General features: G+C 42.8%; 1 protein-coding gene across 1 annotated transcript in view; it reads right to left on the bottom strand.

The window, feature by feature from the left end:
* COP1 (COP1 E3 ubiquitin ligase) overlaps positions 1–19,403 on the bottom strand; it is a 125,590-nt gene that overhangs the window by 52,128 nt on the left and 54,059 nt on the right. Inside the window, exons 13-15 of the mRNA XM_040073342.2 lie at positions 12,042–12,150; positions 10,246–10,327; positions 3,403–3,519 (exon numbers count right to left, since the gene is read on the bottom strand). Coding sequence (XP_039929276.1) covers positions 3,403–3,519; positions 10,246–10,327; positions 12,042–12,150 — 308 coding nt within the window. The remainder of the gene's footprint in view (positions 1–3,402; positions 3,520–10,245; positions 10,328–12,041; positions 12,151–19,403) is intronic.

Raw genomic sequence — 19,403 nt, 5'->3', positions numbered from 1 at the left:
ACCCAAAATAAATTTTTTTGGTCATCTAAAAGCTTCAGAGTGAAGAGTCCAGAAAAGAAACATACATATCATGCGTATTTGATGCTAATCCTGGGATTTGCTTTTATAGCGGCATCTAAACCTTGGTTTCCCTACAGCATCTGAAGCCAACTCAGTGCTTTCTACTAAAGAAGAGTGTTCCTCGTGGAGATACAGAGTCTAACAACACTTCTAAAGATGCTGTTTAAATCAAAGCATCACAGCAAATCCTGTGACAGAACCCCTCCGTTGCACTCACTGTGTCACAAGGTTCACAGCCTGACTTTGCTTCAAAATCCATCCCTACAGTCCTTCAGTTCCCTCCTCTGCTTTGGCCATGCAGCATGTAAACTGGGTGCAGGTGGAAAGGCTTTTATTAAACATAGACCTCTGGTTCAAGGTTCCCTACAGAGCCCTGAAGCCTCAGATGAGAAGCAAAGTCAGGCTGTGACCCCTGTGCTGCCTCAGCTCGTGTAATTCAGGCCACGTGTCGGTAGCTCTCTAAGGGACTTTGGCATCTTCCTCACGATTTTTCTCTAAAAGGGAGTTTTAAAATTGGAGAAGGCAGAAAGGGCCCTCTCAACCTTTCACCTGCACTGTGTAGCGTCATGGGCTGTGTGGGCCAACAGCCAAAATACTGCTAACAAGTGAAGAAACAGAAGATGGGGACAGGGTGGAAAGGACCTTAAGATCCTGTTTCTGTGGTGAAGGCCAGGGAGGAGCCAGCACAGAGATGCTGATCTAGCTGAAGCATCTGATTAGGAAAACCCGCTTCAAGGAGGCATTCTGAACAGATGGATGCAAGTGGGCAAGATGCTTTTGTCAAAGGCAGAGAGGAGCTTTCCTTAAGCTAGGCGTGAAAGAATGTGACCTTAGAAAAAGATGCTCCAGGATGGTTAAGAAAGAACCTTAAAAGAAAATAAAAATGTTAACCCTGAAAAAATTTAGACTTCCAGTCAAAATTGCATTACATAGAGAAGTTATGCTGGCTTTCAGCTATTCTGCACAGAGAAAAAGGGAGCTGAAATCTGTATGTAATTTATTAATAGTACAGTAAATCAATTTACTTCTTCCTTTTATATCTCAAATATTAAGTACCAATACTTCCTCCCTAACTCTTTTATGAATTGCTTACCTCATCAAGTCTTAAACTATAGATATATACATATATACACATATATAGCACTAAGCTCCATCAAATCAGCAAATAAAATGAGAGCATATATAGAAACAGCACTTCTGTTTAGATACAAAACAAGACTGTGTGAGGCATGAAGTGCTCAGAAGTCTTGGCTCTTCTATCCTTGAATAAATCTCTGAAGAAGTAATTGAAACTATTTTCCAAATGTGAAAATCCTCTTAGCATGTGAGCAAGCCAAGGCAGGGCTAAGACAGCTTTCTAAAATTGCCCACTACGTTGGTCGCTGAGTCAGTGTTTAGTGTTGTGGACTCCTCATTTTTATTCCTACTGGGGGCAAACAGGAGTGGTCAAGTCACAAGTTCCCTGCCTTTTTTTTTTAGTACTACTCAAGGAAGACAGCTTTGTCTCTTCTTTTAATTTTAGAGCCTATGTGACAACTCACACTATTCAAAAATTATCTTCCTTTTTCCACAAACTAAATGAAACTACTAAGCAAGACTAGCTGAAGCTGATGGAGAAGAAAAACCTTTGTGTCCACCACAACACATTAAACATGACTGTTTTACTATATGGAGTATGAAAGTAGACACTAACCCATCTCTTTGCTCTGATAGTTTTTAGGAGTGCAGAAATAATGTCTTCCAAGATTCCAGTATTTCTTTTAATATGCCATTTTCCCCACATGTGTTTATGGCTGAAAGATCAATTTGAATTCCGTTGTGGGAAGTAATTTCCATCAGTTCAATTACCCCATGTAATTGTTTCAGCAATCATAATATCAATCAAATATCCATTTTAATTTTTATTTAGAGATTCAATTACCAAACATCAAGCAGATGTAAACACTTATTTCAGTACAAATACCATTTCACCCCTCAGCATCCTCTAAATCATAGAAACACACATGCAGTCCTTTAAAACCTCCATTAAACTTTTAGGGCTACCTAATGCTTTTTTCACAACACACTTGCTGAAGACAAACCCAGTTTTTGTTGGAGCTGGGTGTGGGGCTAGAGACACTCCCACCTGCTCCTACCCCACATGCCCTCTAGCTCCAAAAGCCTTTCTCAGTTTACCTGTGCCTTATCCCTCTCTGCCTTTCCTTGGTGGCAAGGAATCCCAGTTGTCTATTTATCAAGAAGAATTCTGTTTCATGGTGCTTTTACAGGTACATTTTAATCAGTGGCTGATCCATTTGGAGCTAGTGCTCTCATTTTTCCCTAGAGCCTTTCCCAGATAGTCCCCCTCATTCAAATGCTGCTATAGCAGGTATTGTCATTCAACTATTTTTACATGTAATTCACTAAGCTTCAGAGAGACGCCTGTCAAGCAAGTCAATATTTTACACTCCAGCTTGAATCCATTTTTGGATTCAAAATGCAAGTTTATTTTTTGCCTCCTAAGAGTTACAACCAAAGTAGAACCTGCCTGGATATGAGAAAACCCGACTGAAAGGGCAAACCAGTGGTTGCAAGAATGATCCACGTATCCCCTAGAGTCCAGAGAGAACAAAAGTTGTCAGAACAACTAGTTACAAGTGCATTAAAACTCCCCAAGGAGAAAGACAATGCAGAGTTGGTTAAACATTTACAGGCACCTCTGAGTTTTAGTTACTGTATGCATAGCACAATACAGCTTCCTCCCAAAGCGACACCTGCTCTGCGCTCAGATCTTTGTGCTAGCACCAAGAACCATTTAATCTAAGTGAAGAAAAGGCTCATCATGCCTTCCCCACTGACTACTTCAAAAAATAAAAGTGTTAACAGCCATCTTCGCCCAGCCTAGGAAAACGTGAGCCTGCCCACAGGGACTGTAGCTGGGGCCACGGGAACATGCACAGCCACAGCTTTACAGCACGCTGCAGTAAAACCAGTTCAAATGCCCAGTGGGGCTCTGCAGTATTTATAGAACAATATTATACATCAGAAAGAGCAGCTCTCATCATGTTAACGCACGAGACTCCCACAGCTGAGCTCTGCCTGGTTGCCTTAGTGATCCCAATAAACACACAGGGCCACTTCTTTTCCTGCCTCATCTCTGCTAGGGGCACCCAAATGAAAAAGTCAGGCTGGGGCATGACATTGGCACATCGTTGTGGCACTCGGGAAGCTTCACTCAGAGACATTTTAACTGCAAAGACACTTCAGTCGTGGGCACAGCAGCCAGCCTCACATCTTTGGGGGGAACAAGGAATAAAGGAAGGAAGAAACAACACCCCTTTGCCCCAAAGCCCTTTTACCCACCTGCACAGCCAAAAGCTAGGTGATACCGAGAAGATGGGCTGAATTTGACACAACACACATTTGCCTTGGCCTCAATGCTCGCAACTGAGTTGTCCAAGTTGGTAGACCAGAGTTTCACTAGAGAAAGGGAAAGAGAAACATGAATAAACAAAAAACAACAAAACTAGGAGTTTCATCTGGAAATGAAAAATCTAGTTATTTCATGAATGAGATTCTGGAAAGGCTCAGTTGCTGAGATGTTAATAAGTCTAAAAGGTCATTTCTCACTGGCAGTTGGTAAATTTGAGAATATTCTCAAGTCCACATTTTAAATATGACACACAGAAGATGCCAAAAGTGCCCAAACCACACACCAGAGACCAACAGAGCAGGTGACAAACTACATGCTTTATTCTCAGTGCTTAAGGTTACTGCAGTGCAGATTCATACAACCAGGGACTGGAAGGCTTACATCCTTTTTTGTTCCTTGTCCTTGTGCTGGGATGCAAGAACTCCATGCTCCACAGCAAAAGTGCTTTGCACAGAATAAATATACCAAATTGTATGCACAGTGAGCCAGAACAACTTTTATTCTTGGGAAGCTGGCACAGACAAGAGAGAAATCAGTATGCTGGCTTCCTATGATGCAATAATCCCTTGGTACAAGAACTTGACTGTTCTATGAGAGTACCACATGAACACTGATTAAACTACGTGCTAGAAGGAGCTCTTCCCCCAAGCACTCCAGTGCTTCAGAGAATGACCAACAAAGAACACCAGGGCTTTTCAAAACACAGCCTTCCCCACCTGCCAGAAACACTTCAAGCACCATTTAACCTTAAGATGAACAGTGCCAGGCGCTCCTCACATCGTTAATCTTCTTATTAAAAGCTAGACAAGGCACTGCCTTTGGCCCAGATAAAGGAGCAGCAGACTGGCATCAAGCCCCATTGATGCCTACAAGGCAGAAAAAGACTTAAACAGTCTCCCTCCCTCTTTTCTTGACGAGTGGATCAAGCTGTAGTTGAGTATCACATCCTGAGGCTGGGAGCAGAGCAAGCTGGAACCAGTGTTGAACGTGAAGTTGCTACATGAAGGGTTAATCCCCTCAAGAGCTCCCCTTGAGCTGCATGGGCTTCTTCAGATCCGTGCCCAACAGGTCCTCCAGTCCTCTTACTGAAAGATCACAGAACAACAGGAATCCTGCAGCTCCTGTGATCAACACGTGAGATCAGCAGTCTATGGCGTGTCCCCCACCTCTGAGGAGTCCTCTGCTCACCTCCTGGTCAGCAATTTCCAGGGGCTTTGAGGGAAGCTTTTCACATGGATTACCCAAGCATGCTTTAGAAGATGAAGGAAAAGGAGGAATACTGGCAGGTTGGTTCTAGTGCACTTTTTAGTAGTATGGTAAGCAGTGAAAGCAACAAGACTGGGCTGTTTCTGACCATACAAGGATGGAGGAACAGCACTGCTCGGAGCATGCCAAGGAACCACTAAATACAGCACTGTGTGGATATCTGGCAGCTGCCTGGAACCATCAGAAAGCAGCTCACACAGACACCAGCTGAAATACAAACCCCAGTGGCATACTCTATTCGCCCAGAAGCATTAAATTGTAAAACTCAATGAAAACAGCAGCCAGCCTGAGGTTGGTTTTTAGAAATAAATCCATTCTCATTGATCAGAGCTATAATATTCACCCAAAACACCTGGCTACATTTTAAAATGAAACAAAAACCTTGCAAGCGTGGCTTAAGAGGCTCTCTTCTCCCAAGCAAGACTGGATGATAAAGCTTTTCCACCATGTTCTGCACTTGTGGGCAGAGGGGAACAGGAGCAGGGAAGAATTTTTCAAAACAAGAAAATATTTATATTTTGCCTAAATGAACAGCCACCAAGAGAAGAGTAGTCTAAGTTCTGGTGGCAGTAAAGGCTATCAAGTTTATGGATGAGATAAGAAGCAAATAAAACATGTTTATGAGAGGGACAGTGTCAGCAGACACCACCACTTCAACTTGAGGAGCGTGGGGTGGGTACATGACCTCAAGTTCAGGGCAATACTCTGCTGAAATCTAGTGTTCAAACAACACAGGCTTCTTTTGTAGCTTTCCACTCAGGTATTTAAAGCTGCATCCAAAGCAGCCAAGTCTCTCCTTGACGCCCCCCCAAACAAACAAATGGCCATCTGGTCCCAGCTTTGTAGCAAAAGCTAATTGAGGACTCATTTTCAGCTTGGCTCCTTTTCTCATTCAAGCTTGCAGGTCATAAGCTGAGCCATTTAATCTGGTGAAGAGACAACCCATGTGCTCAAAGTCATCATAATATTCGTTACAACTGACAGGCACAGATTAGAGCCTGCAATTTCTGTGATCTAACTGCTGTGAGATACGCCGGGCTCCAATTATATCTTAGTACCATAAAAAGGATAGATGGGACATATAACAACACATAATGAAACACGTCAAGTTTCACCTAGAACTGCCCATTATTTTTTAAAAAGAACTGACAGGTTAATAAAGCATAATTCATAAGGGTAGAGTTTATTTGCTGGGGCTTTCATCAGTTTTGTTGAGGTCGAGGCAGTAATTATACAACACAGATGTCTTGGTAACATCTAGAATTGTGTTGATGAGACAAGCAACCATCTGAGATTGACTAGTTCTGAAACACATGTTCTCAAAGCGTATTTTCTCTCATTTTGCAGCTGCTGAGAGACATCTTTATGTGTCCAAATACCTACCCCTCACTAAAGTATTAAAAAGATTCCTCCACAGCAGTTTTTTCCAGTTTAAAATGTTTAGGTCTTTTCAAGACTTTTTTTTTAGTTGGAGCTTTACACCAAACGTGTAAGTTTATAAATTATTCTTTCATGCATCCGTTCTTTGCCTAAACACTGACTAAAAGAGGCAGGAGCCTGTACTACAATAGCATCAAGGTGTTGATGTTCACAGTTGGTACACAGAGTAAGGATGTTTCACCCAGCCTGTCACTTGTGAATTCTTAGCTGCTCATGTGAGGAAGAGCCTGCAGCTACTCCAGAAAAGCTCAAAGCCAGGAATAGGATCTCGCTACCAGAAAAGTCATTTACAGACATTAGCAGGATCCCTAAGAAAGGAGAAAGCTGCTGAATTCTCCTGCTAGGCAAAATTCTGGATCCACTGCCTTGCGCAGTGGGGTCAGGAAGGTGGTGTGAACTGGTGACTGCCAGTAGGCAGTGACTGCAGGGTACTCCTTGCATGAGACACAGACTTCACTGTCAGTACTGTAACTATCAACTTCATCTTGACCTTGGCAAGGCACTCCCAAATGAATCCAACAACCCCACAAGCCTCCAGAAAATTACTGACCTTCTTAGCCAGAAAAATGACCGAACTGAAGGTTCAACTGGGTATTCTGAGAGCAATTAATGCCTACACCTCAAGTCAACAGAAGCTGAAGGAATGAAGTATTAATGAAAACAAGGTCCCAAACAATCCTGAGGGAGTTGGAGGAACAGACTCTGAGCTGCAGCTCTCAGGCCATTTCCCCTCTGTGGAAGGCTTTTTTTTTTTTTTAATGAAGCCAGTTCTGCATATCTGTGTTGCCTGGCTGAATTAAGGGGCACTATTAAAAAAAAAAAAGAAAAAAAAAAAGCTGCAGGACTAATACCAGAGTCTCATTTACTAATGCAACATGGAAATCACTTTCCTTAGATGTAATGAGAGAGATGCCTGCATTCCTCCCTGCCATGAAACAATGAAAAGTAGCTATTGCTACAAACTCAGAGCTCTCAGGTGCTCCTGTGCTATCCTACCTCTCAAATTTGAGCCAGGAATAATGAAGGAACTACAGATGTAAAACCAGGACTCTTTCTTTAGTTGAATTTATCAATGCTCCTTCTATCTTCTTGAGTTTCAGAGAGTTCAAAAACAAAGCCAGAGCAGAGAAACATTTGATCACCCAAAAAAAGGAATCTATCCCAGTGAAGACAAATTCTACCCACAGAGCATCACAAAACATTTCGCTCTCCCTCATCTGCTAACTTTACCATGGCCATAAAACTACACCCCCAATGCAGAACAGGCAGCTGCAAGTCACAAGCTAAGTGTGTTAGCTCCAGCCCTGTCCTGGTACTTTGATGGCATCATTTCACCTTCAAAAAATTCATCTTTTCTTCTCCAAGAGCAGAAATTCACCTTTCCTACTTACACGAGTATCACAGCTCCTGCCATTATTATATGCATAAAAGAATTTAAATTAAGACTGTGCCTACTCCCCTAGCTGCTTGTAGAACAAGTAAACACCAATTTTGCTCACTGCTGTCTAGTTAGAGTATCCCTTTGGGTCCCTACAGACATAGACAAGTACCTCTGCCCCTTGAAAAGGGGAGGGCATAACAGCTGTAGGCAAAAGTGAAGGGTTTGTACACACAGTAGTTACTCTAACTACGACAATGCTTTTACACTGCCATTATCTGCTACGAAAGTAGGAAGATCTTGCACAGATAAGCATATTCTGGATTATCTTAATTTTACAAAATGGAAACTGCAAGAACCTGGGGCCCAAGGATGCTGCTTCTAATTATAGGAGAATCATTTTCTGCCTAACAGCACTCTGCCAGCCTCCCCTTTGCAGTGACTGAGCCCTGGCAGAGAGAGCTGGAAAGCACTGGATTTTTCATTTATAAGCACCTTCTCCAACACATGCCTACTTTCAGCATTAGCTTCTGACTTGAAAAAACCGAGGAGAGACAGGCAGACACACAAGCAAGCAAGAAGAACTGGCAAAGCTGTCCTTTTTTTTTGCTGGCTTATCCTGATCACTTGACAGGGAAACGTAGTACTTGTGCTTTGCGGGGAAGAACGATGAGATTAGTTCTGGAAAGCCCAGTGTGGCCTCAAAGAAGCAGAGAAATAAAAGAGGACAGGAAGAGTAGATAAAAGATCTTTCCTGCCAGACACTCTACCTGGCCAGACATATATTACTGTGTATTAAAACTGACCAGAACTTAACCAAACAGTCATGAACATAAGCAGAAGGACAAAGTTTTAAGTTAGGCAGGTTTGAATTGAGACACTTATCATGAGTGTTACCATTCCCTCACATTTAATCCTTTCAGTGTGATCACCCAAATGGATCCATCCTTCCAAATGGATAATGTGGACATTTTACTGCTATTGGCCTGTACCTCAAAAACTTCTAAAATCTGTGCTGAGACTCCATTTGTCTCTAAAGGGCTCTACATATATGCAAATCATGGGCAAGTCATGGTAAAAATAAGGGATAAAATGGTCCAGCCCAGTTTTATCCACCAAAGCCCCGCTACACCTTCAAAAGACCTTTGTGAATTGAAATGCAGGCCTTATTACAATAATTTTTAAGTAAACAGTACACTTTTAGAGACAATTACTGAAGAAGTGAACTGTTAAACTGAAGACAGAAGCTCTGCTTGCAGCTGGGTTTTACAAACCTGGACACCTCGTTAACATGCTAATAAATGCAGATCTACCTGCAGATCAGCTTTCTATATGCATGGCAAGAGCAGGGAGCACTGATGAAGAGGCTGCTAATTTACAAGGTGAATGTTCACTCCTGCTGCATTTAAGAACATAGAAAACACACCTGTCTTCCACCAGAAAAGGAAGGGAAAATGTATCGAAAACATTTTAAACTGACCTTAAATATAAAATAATCGTTCAAGTTTTGTAAATGGAATTACCAGCTTCGGGAACTGTAGTGACAGGACAAGGGGAGTGGGCTTCACACTGCCAGAGGGCAGGGTGAGATGGGATATTGGGAATATTCTTCCCTGTTAGGATGCTGAGGCCCTGGCACAGGGTGCCCAGAGAAGCTGTGGCTGCTCCTGGATCCCTGGAAGTGTCCAAGGCCAGGCTGGATGGGGCTTGGAGCAGCCTGGGATACTGGAATGTGTCCCTGCCCATGGCAGGGGCTGGGAGAAAAAAAACAACAAGAGCTTTAAAGTGCCTTCCAACCTAAACCATTCCATGACTGCCAAATGTAACCAAGGAACATTAATTGTTTTGGAACAGAATTTAAAAGCTTTTTGGAAGGAGGGAGCAGCTTAGAAAGTTTAGCACTTATGAAAAATTAATTTATCATTTCAAAGCAAATAATGAAGAGCTTTGTCCAGAGCTCTATCAGCCCATCTGGGAGGAGAGTTCCCCACTGATTAGGAAAGGAACTTTTAAGCTCTTACTGTTAAATAACCCTGATTTGCTACTGTAAACAATATTACAGATCAAACTCTCATTCATTAGGGATGAACACTACATCTCACTCAGGGCTATCCTCTTCTTTAGGAGCTTCCTACATCTTCTTAGAAGAGGAACATACTCTTACCACCACGTGGTAAAGGGCTTGGCCTAAGGGCTCTCCAAAAGTGCTTTGTCAAATGGACCCTGGAGTGCTCCCAGTCCACCATCCAGCTCCTTAAAGCTCCAAGAAACAGTCTTTAACATGCAGAGCTGCAGGTAAAAAGAGCAGCAGGAATTTTTTAACTGCTGCTGTTTTACTGACAGCCTCGTTTTTGAAATATAAATACACGCTGTTCTTTTGAAAGGCCCCGAGGCTTGAACTCAACGAGTTGAACTAACGTTAAAGCACATTTTGGTTTGCTTGGAGTTCAGGAGAACGTTAGCTGAGAGTACATTGCACAAAAAAATGCGAAGCAAGAGATCTTAATCCAAATAAAGCCTCTCCTTCTCCAAGATCCAAAGGGTTCAGTAATATCTTTTCACATTACCACAGAAATTACAATACTGAAGGCAGCTGAGGAATCAGCTACTTGAAATGGCACATTTTTGTTGTTTCAATGGAATACACAGAGCCTAATTCTTCTGCACAGAGACTGGGATAAAACAGTACCTTTGGCATCATCAGAGCCTGAAGCCAATAGCTTAGGGTCCATCAAGTTAAAATCAACACTCCAGCACCTTTTCTCATGCTCCTGTTGAGAGAAACAAAACAATATTGCATGGTAGTGAGTTTTAATACAATAAAACAGTAAAGGAAAACACAGGGTTTGGTATAATTTGTCAGCAGGGACCCGGAGAGAGAGAAGCTTACTATGTTTAGCAGTTTTTCAAAAACTATCTTTTCTCCCAATCAGACCAATCCCATCAACATGCTAGCTATGCCAGGAAAGCAGAAAACACTAGAATGGCTTTTCAAAACACTAAAACTGATTTCATTTTTACTTGGAAAGAAAAACAAATATTTCAGGATATACACATTAAAAACCTGGTTTTGCAGCATGATTTGACTGGCTGTGGCACCATGTGCTGCTGCTTACCCTAGATCATAGCTGTATCTTTCAATATTAATGAGTAACTTCTAAGTATCTCTCAGTACTGGGAGGATGCTCATTTTGAACACCTCCTCTCAAAGTCCAGGAAATCCTCACCTTCCTGTTGAGCTATTAAATAAATCTCCTGGTGTCTGTTTTACCACTCAAATAAACATTATTAAAAGACTGCACACTCTTCCTCAAAACACAGAAGAGCTGTAATTGCTGTGCTGGCACATCCCACATGGAAGCAGAACATTGCATTGAATAAAATCTGAAATTCAGTCAAACCCTTTGTTTAAAGCCTTCACACAGGCTAACAAGACAAAAAGCTCACAAGGATGAAGTCACTAAAGGGTTTCAGTACATGCAAAGCAGATGTCAATGCAAATCCAAATAAAAAATTCAAGTAATGCAACAGGCAGCAAAATTAGTTTGTTTTAACATAAGCAACAGCTGGCTGTCTCTAGGTTCATTATTCAGCCTCATAAAGAAGTGCAAAATGTATTTGAGAGGAAAACAGACTAGATTTATTCTGTCCAGTATAACTTCTCTTTCACTGAGCTAGGCAAAGGATTAGTGAAAACAAGCATTATAAAATGGCTAAAAAACAATGAAAAAGTAAACAGAAGCCAAAGCAGGAACTAAAACTTAAGCTGAACCATCAAGGATCTGTAGCTCATTCCTTATCACTGACCAGTTTTGATGGACTGTGCTGCCTACACAAGGACCTGCAGCACTTCCAGCCTCCTCCCAAACATAGCAGCCCTCTTCCAACCTCCTCGTTCTGACCACAAGCTTCTCAGGAGCCATTAGACAGAAACACAACCTTAGAGTTTCACAGGACACAAAATGCCAGAAACTTCTCCTGACGCAGGTCTCGCTGCGGAGCCGAGCAGCTGTGTGGGGAAGGAGCTCCCTTGTTCTGCCTCCCCTTCTCCCAGCCTCACCACCCAGGAGGGTTCTGCACTTCTGCCTCACGAGCACCTGGGTGGCAATCACTGCAGAGCTGTACAAAAGGCTTTTGACAAAGGCTGAAGTGGAACAGGCACGGAGAGACAGAGGCTTCTAAAGAAAGGCCAGACAGCTCCCAGGAACCGATTCCTCCCTGTGCACATCTCCTGCCCAAAAGCAGCAGCAGGAGAACATCAACCGCCTCACAACTGTGACAGGAAGACAGAGCTGCCTCCCCTGGAGGCCTACAGCTCGATAAAGCTGTGCGGATGAGACGCATTTACCAGACAGGAGGAGCATCCGTTTCACCCTGTGGAACAGAAAAGCCTTTTGCTGGGCTAGGAGCAGAACCTCAGACCCAGGGACACTCTCCCAGCACAGCGCATACGAGAGGGAACGGTGCTCGCCGGTTGTGTGTTACCTGGTAGACCTTGGATCTCTGTCCCGTGAATCCATCCCAAAGGATGACGGTGCCTTCATAGTCACTGCTGGCTAGCAGGTTCTTGTGGTAACTACTCCAGCTGATACAGCTTCAAAAGAGCAAGCCTGGGTCAGTCTCACAGGAAATCATAATGCACAGCACAAAAATCACTCTTGCAATACATCAGGCAACGAGCATCTTTGCAAAGGGCACGGCACCCCACAAACATGCAGCTTAGGGATAAAACCAAACCCCATCAGAAATAGAATAAACCTTATTTCACAAAGTAAAAGCAAAACTTTATTGGCTGAAGAGACATTTCCCCCTTGCTATGAAGTACTAGGGTCTACAATTTTTTAAAACTGCATTTATGTCAAACACTGTGCTTTTTTTGCTATTTGAATACCACACAAATTCCCAGAGAGCTCAAGGTTTGACTCTTTAACCTCTTAGCAAGAGACACTACTGTTATTATTACTATACATCATTATTATATAAAGATAACTACTTGCCTAAGAGTAGCTGTTTATGTAAAATGCATAGATGCATGGACAGTAAATCAATCTCTCCTGCAGCACATATTTAATGTTCTATATGTGTACCGATGTGCACAGGAAAGTTTGACTTCTGAGAAACTACTCCCAGCTTTCTGTATATGCTAAAAAAAAAGCCTTCCTATCCAGGAGAAAACAGCAGTTTGTTTGCTATGAGTATTTTAGGAAACGTTTCTGATCGAGAACTAGAAAATATATCACAGAGGTTTTTATTTCAAGCTGAATTGAGGGGCTGTGCAAAATTAATTGATGATTCCACTAGCAAACTAACAATCAGTAGAGAAAACAGGAGCAGCAGCACTGCCAAGTTGCACTGTAGCATTCTGGCACTATGCCTCCACCCTGACTCCCAAAAAACGTGACAGAGGTAAGAAAATTTGTAATACTTGTTCACCAATTTTTGGACCATCTGGCAAAGAAGCACACCAGTTGGTATCAAGTGTGATGTATGCAGCAGAAGCTGAACTGACAGATCCCATTCATGCAGGACCTCGAGCAGCTCTGACACAGGTAACAGGATCATAGTAGCCTTGGGGCCAGGTTTCCACCAACAGTATAAACCACAAGTCCACAATTCTGTAACTTCTTAGTACTGCTTTGATCAGGGCAACTACACATTGAAATATGATGTAGATACGTGGATACTGATTTAGGAGTATTATACCTTGCTAAATTCTTGATTCCACTATACACTTGCATCCAGCTTCCCTTAATAATTTACACACAGTAGAGGAAAAATCATTTTCTTTTCTCATGGTAGTTAAACATTTATTGTTCCATTAGTTAAGTAACAGCAAGCAGCATTGGCACCCTGCTCCTGACTACGGTGAAACTTAACAGCATTCCTTGGTTTTACAGCTTTACATTCAGAAACTTAAAGTTTTATTTACCCAACATAAGTCCCCATTTTTAACCACCAGCTGCCGAGAGGATGGTTGCAGCGATAGAACTCACGCAATCATTTCCCTGGCTTCACCTCTTCCATGATATGTCATTAATGAGAAAATGTTAAATATCCCTAACCCGTGTAGGCGTGAGAGCTGACCACAAACACGCCATCATTATTTCAGTTCTCCTTCCATTAGGTACCCACACAGGGAAGCAGGTCATGACAGCCTACGATTTACTAAAGCCTCATTCCGAGAAGCTTAAGCGATTCCCTGAGCTCCAAATGAAGCTGGCAGGCACTGCCCATCAGGACCCTGAGGTGAAGGTTGCAGCACAGAGATAAGCAGATCTGCCAGCTGGAGTCATGCTTCCAGGTGGAGCAGTCCCTGATGGAAGAAAAAGCAGTTCAGAGGCCTAGAGCTACACCCCACAGAGCTGTGGGCTGGGAGCAGTCTCCAGCCAAGGGCAGGGAGGTAGAGACCGCACCACAGGAGACCTCTACCAATTCAAACCTGTCCACCTGGCCAGATTATCTCCTCTCTCAAGTCAGGGCTTCAAGGAGCTTAAGGAAAAGAGGAAATAATCTGTAAGTGAAGCCATCATGTACAAGCAGAGAGAATACGACCCAGAGCCATCTCTTAGAAGGCAGTCTCCTATCTGGATGGCTTTGAGAGGACATCAGACAACATCAGCAAGTGAAAAGGGTCCTAGAGGAAGGCTGATGTGCTGGTGACACTTTTGGTGGTTAGAGCATGAATGTTCCAGCTGAAGTATGAAGAGGATAATTGCACAACCACATCTTGTCAAAGAAAGAAATAATCACCCCAGACAATGAAAATTAAGAATTACTGAGGAGGTAGAAAGATGTAAAGGACAGGAGCTTATCACTTCTGTTCGAGATGTGATACATTTAAAATACTTCACTGATGGTACAGATGGAGAAAAAGAGTTTTTGTGCCCAACAGCATGTTCATTAGATCTGGCACAGCAGAGATCCCTCTGCAGCCTGATGGTGTTAACAAGGGGTTAACACTCATTTGGAAAGCATTTATAGATAGACTTAGAGGGGAAAACAGGAACTGACAGGTGAAAAATGGTTAGGGATTTCCAGACACTAAGTGGTTCAATTAACACCTTTTAAGTCACACACACCATAAATCTTTCATTTTTAAGTAATATGATTAAAGGATCAGGGTAAGACAAAATCAACTCCGTTCCAGCTCTCTGCCTTAATTCTACCCTTGTCCCCACCCAACTCTCTTTAAAAAGTCTGAAACTAGGGCTTTTCCCTTAATGTTGCAATACCTGAGCATCTTTCTAACTTATATTCGCCAAAGTAACCTTTTGTAGGGTGCAATTCAGGGTTAAATCAGGTAGAGGGGAGCTCCCTTTCCATGTAGTTTTTTAGCAAGGGCTGTCCTTTCATAAAAATCATAGAATGATTTGAGAAACCTTAAATATCCCCTCATTCCATCCCCCTGCCATGGGCAGGGGCACTTTCCACTATCCCAGGTTGCCCCAAGCTCCATCTAGCCTGGCTTTGGACACTTCCAGGGATCCAGGGGCAGCCACAGCTTCTCTGACAACCTGAGTTGTACCATCCTCTGAGCAGAGAGCTTCCTAACAAGTGATCTACATCTCTCCTCCTTCAGCTTAAAACCATTCCCCCTTGTCCTATCACTCCCTGCACTTCTAAAAAGTCCTTTGATTGTATCCTCTGGCATCTGTGACAATCCACACCTGGAAGAAGGCTGCCCTGGATCTGGGATGTTTCTCTTCCATGTGGCTTTCCTGGGACCTGCAGAGGGCAGGGAATTCACTGTCATGTTCCCCTTAAGGGAAGCACTGATCTATCCTCCATGCCCAACACAGGCAATTTTGTTGAAGCTTTGAAGACATCTATTTTTTCGGGTTCCCTTGAGATGTTACCATGGGTAATGAATTGAGTAACAAACTCAAAAAAGGCATGGGGCAGCAAGGTGGAGAAGGGCAAAAGAAAGTCAAAGGTGACATGAACCAAAAAACTGCAGCTTACGCCGTCCTCAAACAGATCAACTATCAAATCCCTAGAAGTTCATAAAAATAACCTTTTGCAGACAATGTTTAGATGGTCTGCAGCCACATCCAGGAGAAATTGAAGTGTGAAGGCTCTCAGATATGATATAAAGATAACTACCTAAGGCTGAGAGAATGTATAATTCACTGGACTAAAAGACGTTGTGTGACGCTATCTTTTATTTTAAGTACAGTTGCTGTATTTTTTTTCCCAGTTTTTGCTTTGTTCTTTTATCCAGAAAGAGAGTGATAGTTACACCCCAGGGATTTATCTTATCAGAAGTTGTGACGGCTTTCCTTCCTCGGGGATTAAGCTGGAGAAACTGTAGTTGAAAGCTAATCATCAGCCTCTGAAAAACCCTCCTAACCTGAGCATCTGATCCAGCCACAAAGAAATCCTGACCCTGTAAAGATTCATGTGCATCCTTCACTTTATTCAGAGATACAAGTGGGCCAGCGCAGTTAGTGTTGTCAGTTATGCTGATCTTTCTTTCATGAGATAATATTTTTATGGCTGATATGTCTCTAATCCAGGCTCAAGCGACCCAGTGTCAACCACCCCTCTGGCAGTGAGAGCTGAATAAAGTTAAAGCTTTTAACAAGGCACAAACTCCCCTGGTCTGACCTGCTTCTGAGCACCAAGTGCTTCAGACCCAGTCTGTCACCATGAGCCAACTGATGACTGGTAGTTTTAGGACTGAAATGTTTTTAGGAGCATGATCTACTACTGCAAAGAGCATCCACATGAATAACAACAGGAAACAAATACTTCAGAGACATATGGAATTACATTACCGTGATGAATGTTTTAAAATAAACCCCTTTTTTCCCTAATCAATTCAAAGAAAACCTCTAGTATGGTTAAAGACAAATACTTCTGCAGAAAAATTTCATCTTCTTGCAAAGCGAATCAGTGATTCTAAAAACCTGAATTTATGCGAGTTGAAGGCATATAATTTCCTTATAACCTGTTTAGTGTCAAACATCCTGTGCATTGGAAATGCAGGCATCCAACACAACTAGCTCATACCACTCCAAATTGCAAAGAATCTACAACGAAAAAGACCATACAGCAAGTTTTTGCTTCATTTAAACTTAATAGCGAGAAGCGGCTGCCAGTGCCAAAGCTGACAGCACTACACCCATGAAGTGGTATTAGGATACAGCAATCATACACTTGATTTATTGACACCAAAAAAACCCTGTAAAATATTAGCAGCCTCCTAAAAAAGAAAGACTACTGATGCTCTGCTTTTACTGCCATTGGCTAAACAGATGCAGCTGATTTTGGAGGTTTGTGGTAGCATCTATCACGGAAGTACAGATGCTGCAAACACACGGCGGTGAGCATGCAGAATACTAAACACGCATTTCAAAAGCATGTTTACCTAACCACACTCACACATCACCTGCTGTAGATTAACGAGGCCTAAAGCTAATTTTTTACCTGAATGCTAGATCTCCCTATTTTTTTCCCCCTGAGACCTATGGCAAAACAACAAATCTGCCTCTTGAATAAATCAGGAAAGAGCTGTGGCTCGCTGCTAGCCGTTCCTCTTCGTCCTTTCCCATCTCCTACACGGGGGGAGCTGCAGATTAGTGCCTGCCATAGCTAGGGACACAGCAAGTCATAATTAGCTCACAGGGTGCTGTTTATAGCTACTACACAATGCCAGGATTTGTTTCTTGTACTGAAGCTATGAATCTGTAAATGGGATTTTTATGAGGATTTATGTGTCATCTTGTGTTTTTCCTGGAAGCTTATGCCACTGTTGTTCCCAGGGGACGCGATGCACATTTACCAGAAACCCGACACACCGACTTCCTCCCTGTTCTTAAAAATAGGGATAAGAAGGCTTAGCGGATGATGAAAAAAAAGAACGTATTTAAGAAGCAGGTGGGTGTAAAAAAGGGGGTTGGAAAAGAGGAAGAGACTCAGCTACAGCTGGTAGCGGGGCTCTGCTCCAGGAAAGCCTACAATCAATTACTGCTGGCACGAAGCTCAAGCTTTCAGCAGGCACCCGGCTGGCACACGGCAGAGCAGGGCTGGGCTGGCGCCAGCCCCGGCCCAGGCACGGGCTTCCCTTCCCGCAGCTGCTCTGGGCCAGACTCACTCTTGGCCAGACACGAGTCCTCACAAATGCCGTCACCTGTCTGCTTTTATAAAAGCCCATCGGAGCCTCTGCTCCTCTGAAAGCTGAGTCACCAACATCATCGCTAATGATTTATGCTCCGGCATCATTGATCTGAACAAGGTTAACCAGGATCAATTTAACCAGGAGAGAAACGTTACCAAACCCCATCTGCACACAGACCCCTGCACCTCTGCTGGGAACAGAAATACCACCCATTTTGCTAGAACAGAAATATGTTTGTGTTTGATATCAGAAGGGGCACTTTATCACAGGTAAAGTCTCTTGAAGAAGCCGCACCTTCAGCCAAATTAAGATCACCGGCTTTAAACTGAGGCTTTTTACAAAGAGCAAGCTCCACTTGTTTAGATTTTTCTATTTACAATACGGGCACATTTTCATCACACTGCAATATTCCATAATGAAATTACAGCCTTCATCTCTAACTTCTCCCTCAAGCTATGCCACTTCAGAAAAGCAAGTTATTATGCTGCTCGACGCTGCACCAGCGAACCCCGGCACCGGTGACTGGCAGCACAGCTAATGGATATAGCAAGGATGCGTTTGACTGACAGACCAACTTTATTTGTCAAAGCCAAAAGCACCCACACGTCAAAGGAAGCCTGATCTAACTGGAGGAGGCTGATGGGGGAAAACACCCCCACCTTTTAATTCTTCAAAGGAATGAGAGAAACTAGGGCAAGAAAATGAAAGCGGACCCGATCCTCCTCTACTGAGGCAGAGGGCCGGAGGACAGCGCATTTAGCACTGTCACATATACATAAAATATATACAAGCATGAAATTTGAGAATGAGAAAAATCTTGAAAGCAAGCAGCGTCTTGGCTGGAGCACAAAGCTGACATGAGCAGCAGCACTGAAGGCACTAATGTGACTCCCCTCACTGGCAGCTGCGGGAGGAGGGGGAATTAACAACTTTCCTAACGACTGGCAGGAGCGTCAGGGCAGCTCCCCTGTCAAAACTGAAACAGCAAGCGGGGAATTTATTTCAAATTGTCCAAGAAATACCAAGCAAACATTGCTTTTCCCCTTACAATTAAGGCAAAAGGTATTAATTGACTGCTAGATGCTTCTCCTACTGTTCTGCTCTTCTCTCCACAGAAATGAAGCTGAATGGTGCAAACTCATCTATGACTCAGGAAAAAAATGAAGAACATTTCACCAGCCCAGCCAAACACAAGCTCCATTATCAGTCCAGCATATCAATACAAATCACTCTCAGGCTGCTTTTCCCCATTGTGAAATCTCTAGTCCCAGGGTCAGCTGCATTTACATCTTTCCCTTCATAAAATAGCGTTATGCAATTCCTGGGAATAATGAGTACAAGCAACACAGGAATGACAGATCTATCTTTAGAAATGCGTCAGCTACAAAACAAAGCGTGACTTTTGCGCTCTAAAATAGGCTCACAAACATGCTTAATTTTGTTGCACAACGTTTTGTTTTCATGGAAGCTGGACGTAAAATTTTTACTTGCACTTTTGTGGGTGCTTTACTGCTTTTAAAATGTAGAGTACCAAATAAAAACAAATGATTTCAACAGAGATGCTGGAAACTTGTATTATGATACTGAATGGGTTTGATTGCCTGTATTATTTACTTCTGAGCTTTAACAGAATTTTTGAATTAGAATTTTTAAGTTATTTAGCTGGATTCTTTCAGCTGATGTTCTAACACGGCGGTCTGTATTTCATTGGTTTAATACACCTAAAA

Source organism: Hirundo rustica, chromosome 9, assembly GCF_015227805.2.
Source record: "Hirundo rustica isolate bHirRus1 chromosome 9, bHirRus1.pri.v3, whole genome shotgun sequence".
Lineage (NCBI taxonomy): Eukaryota > Metazoa > Chordata > Aves > Passeriformes > Hirundinidae > Hirundo > Hirundo rustica.
This window is presented reverse-complemented; position numbering and strand designations above follow the sequence as displayed.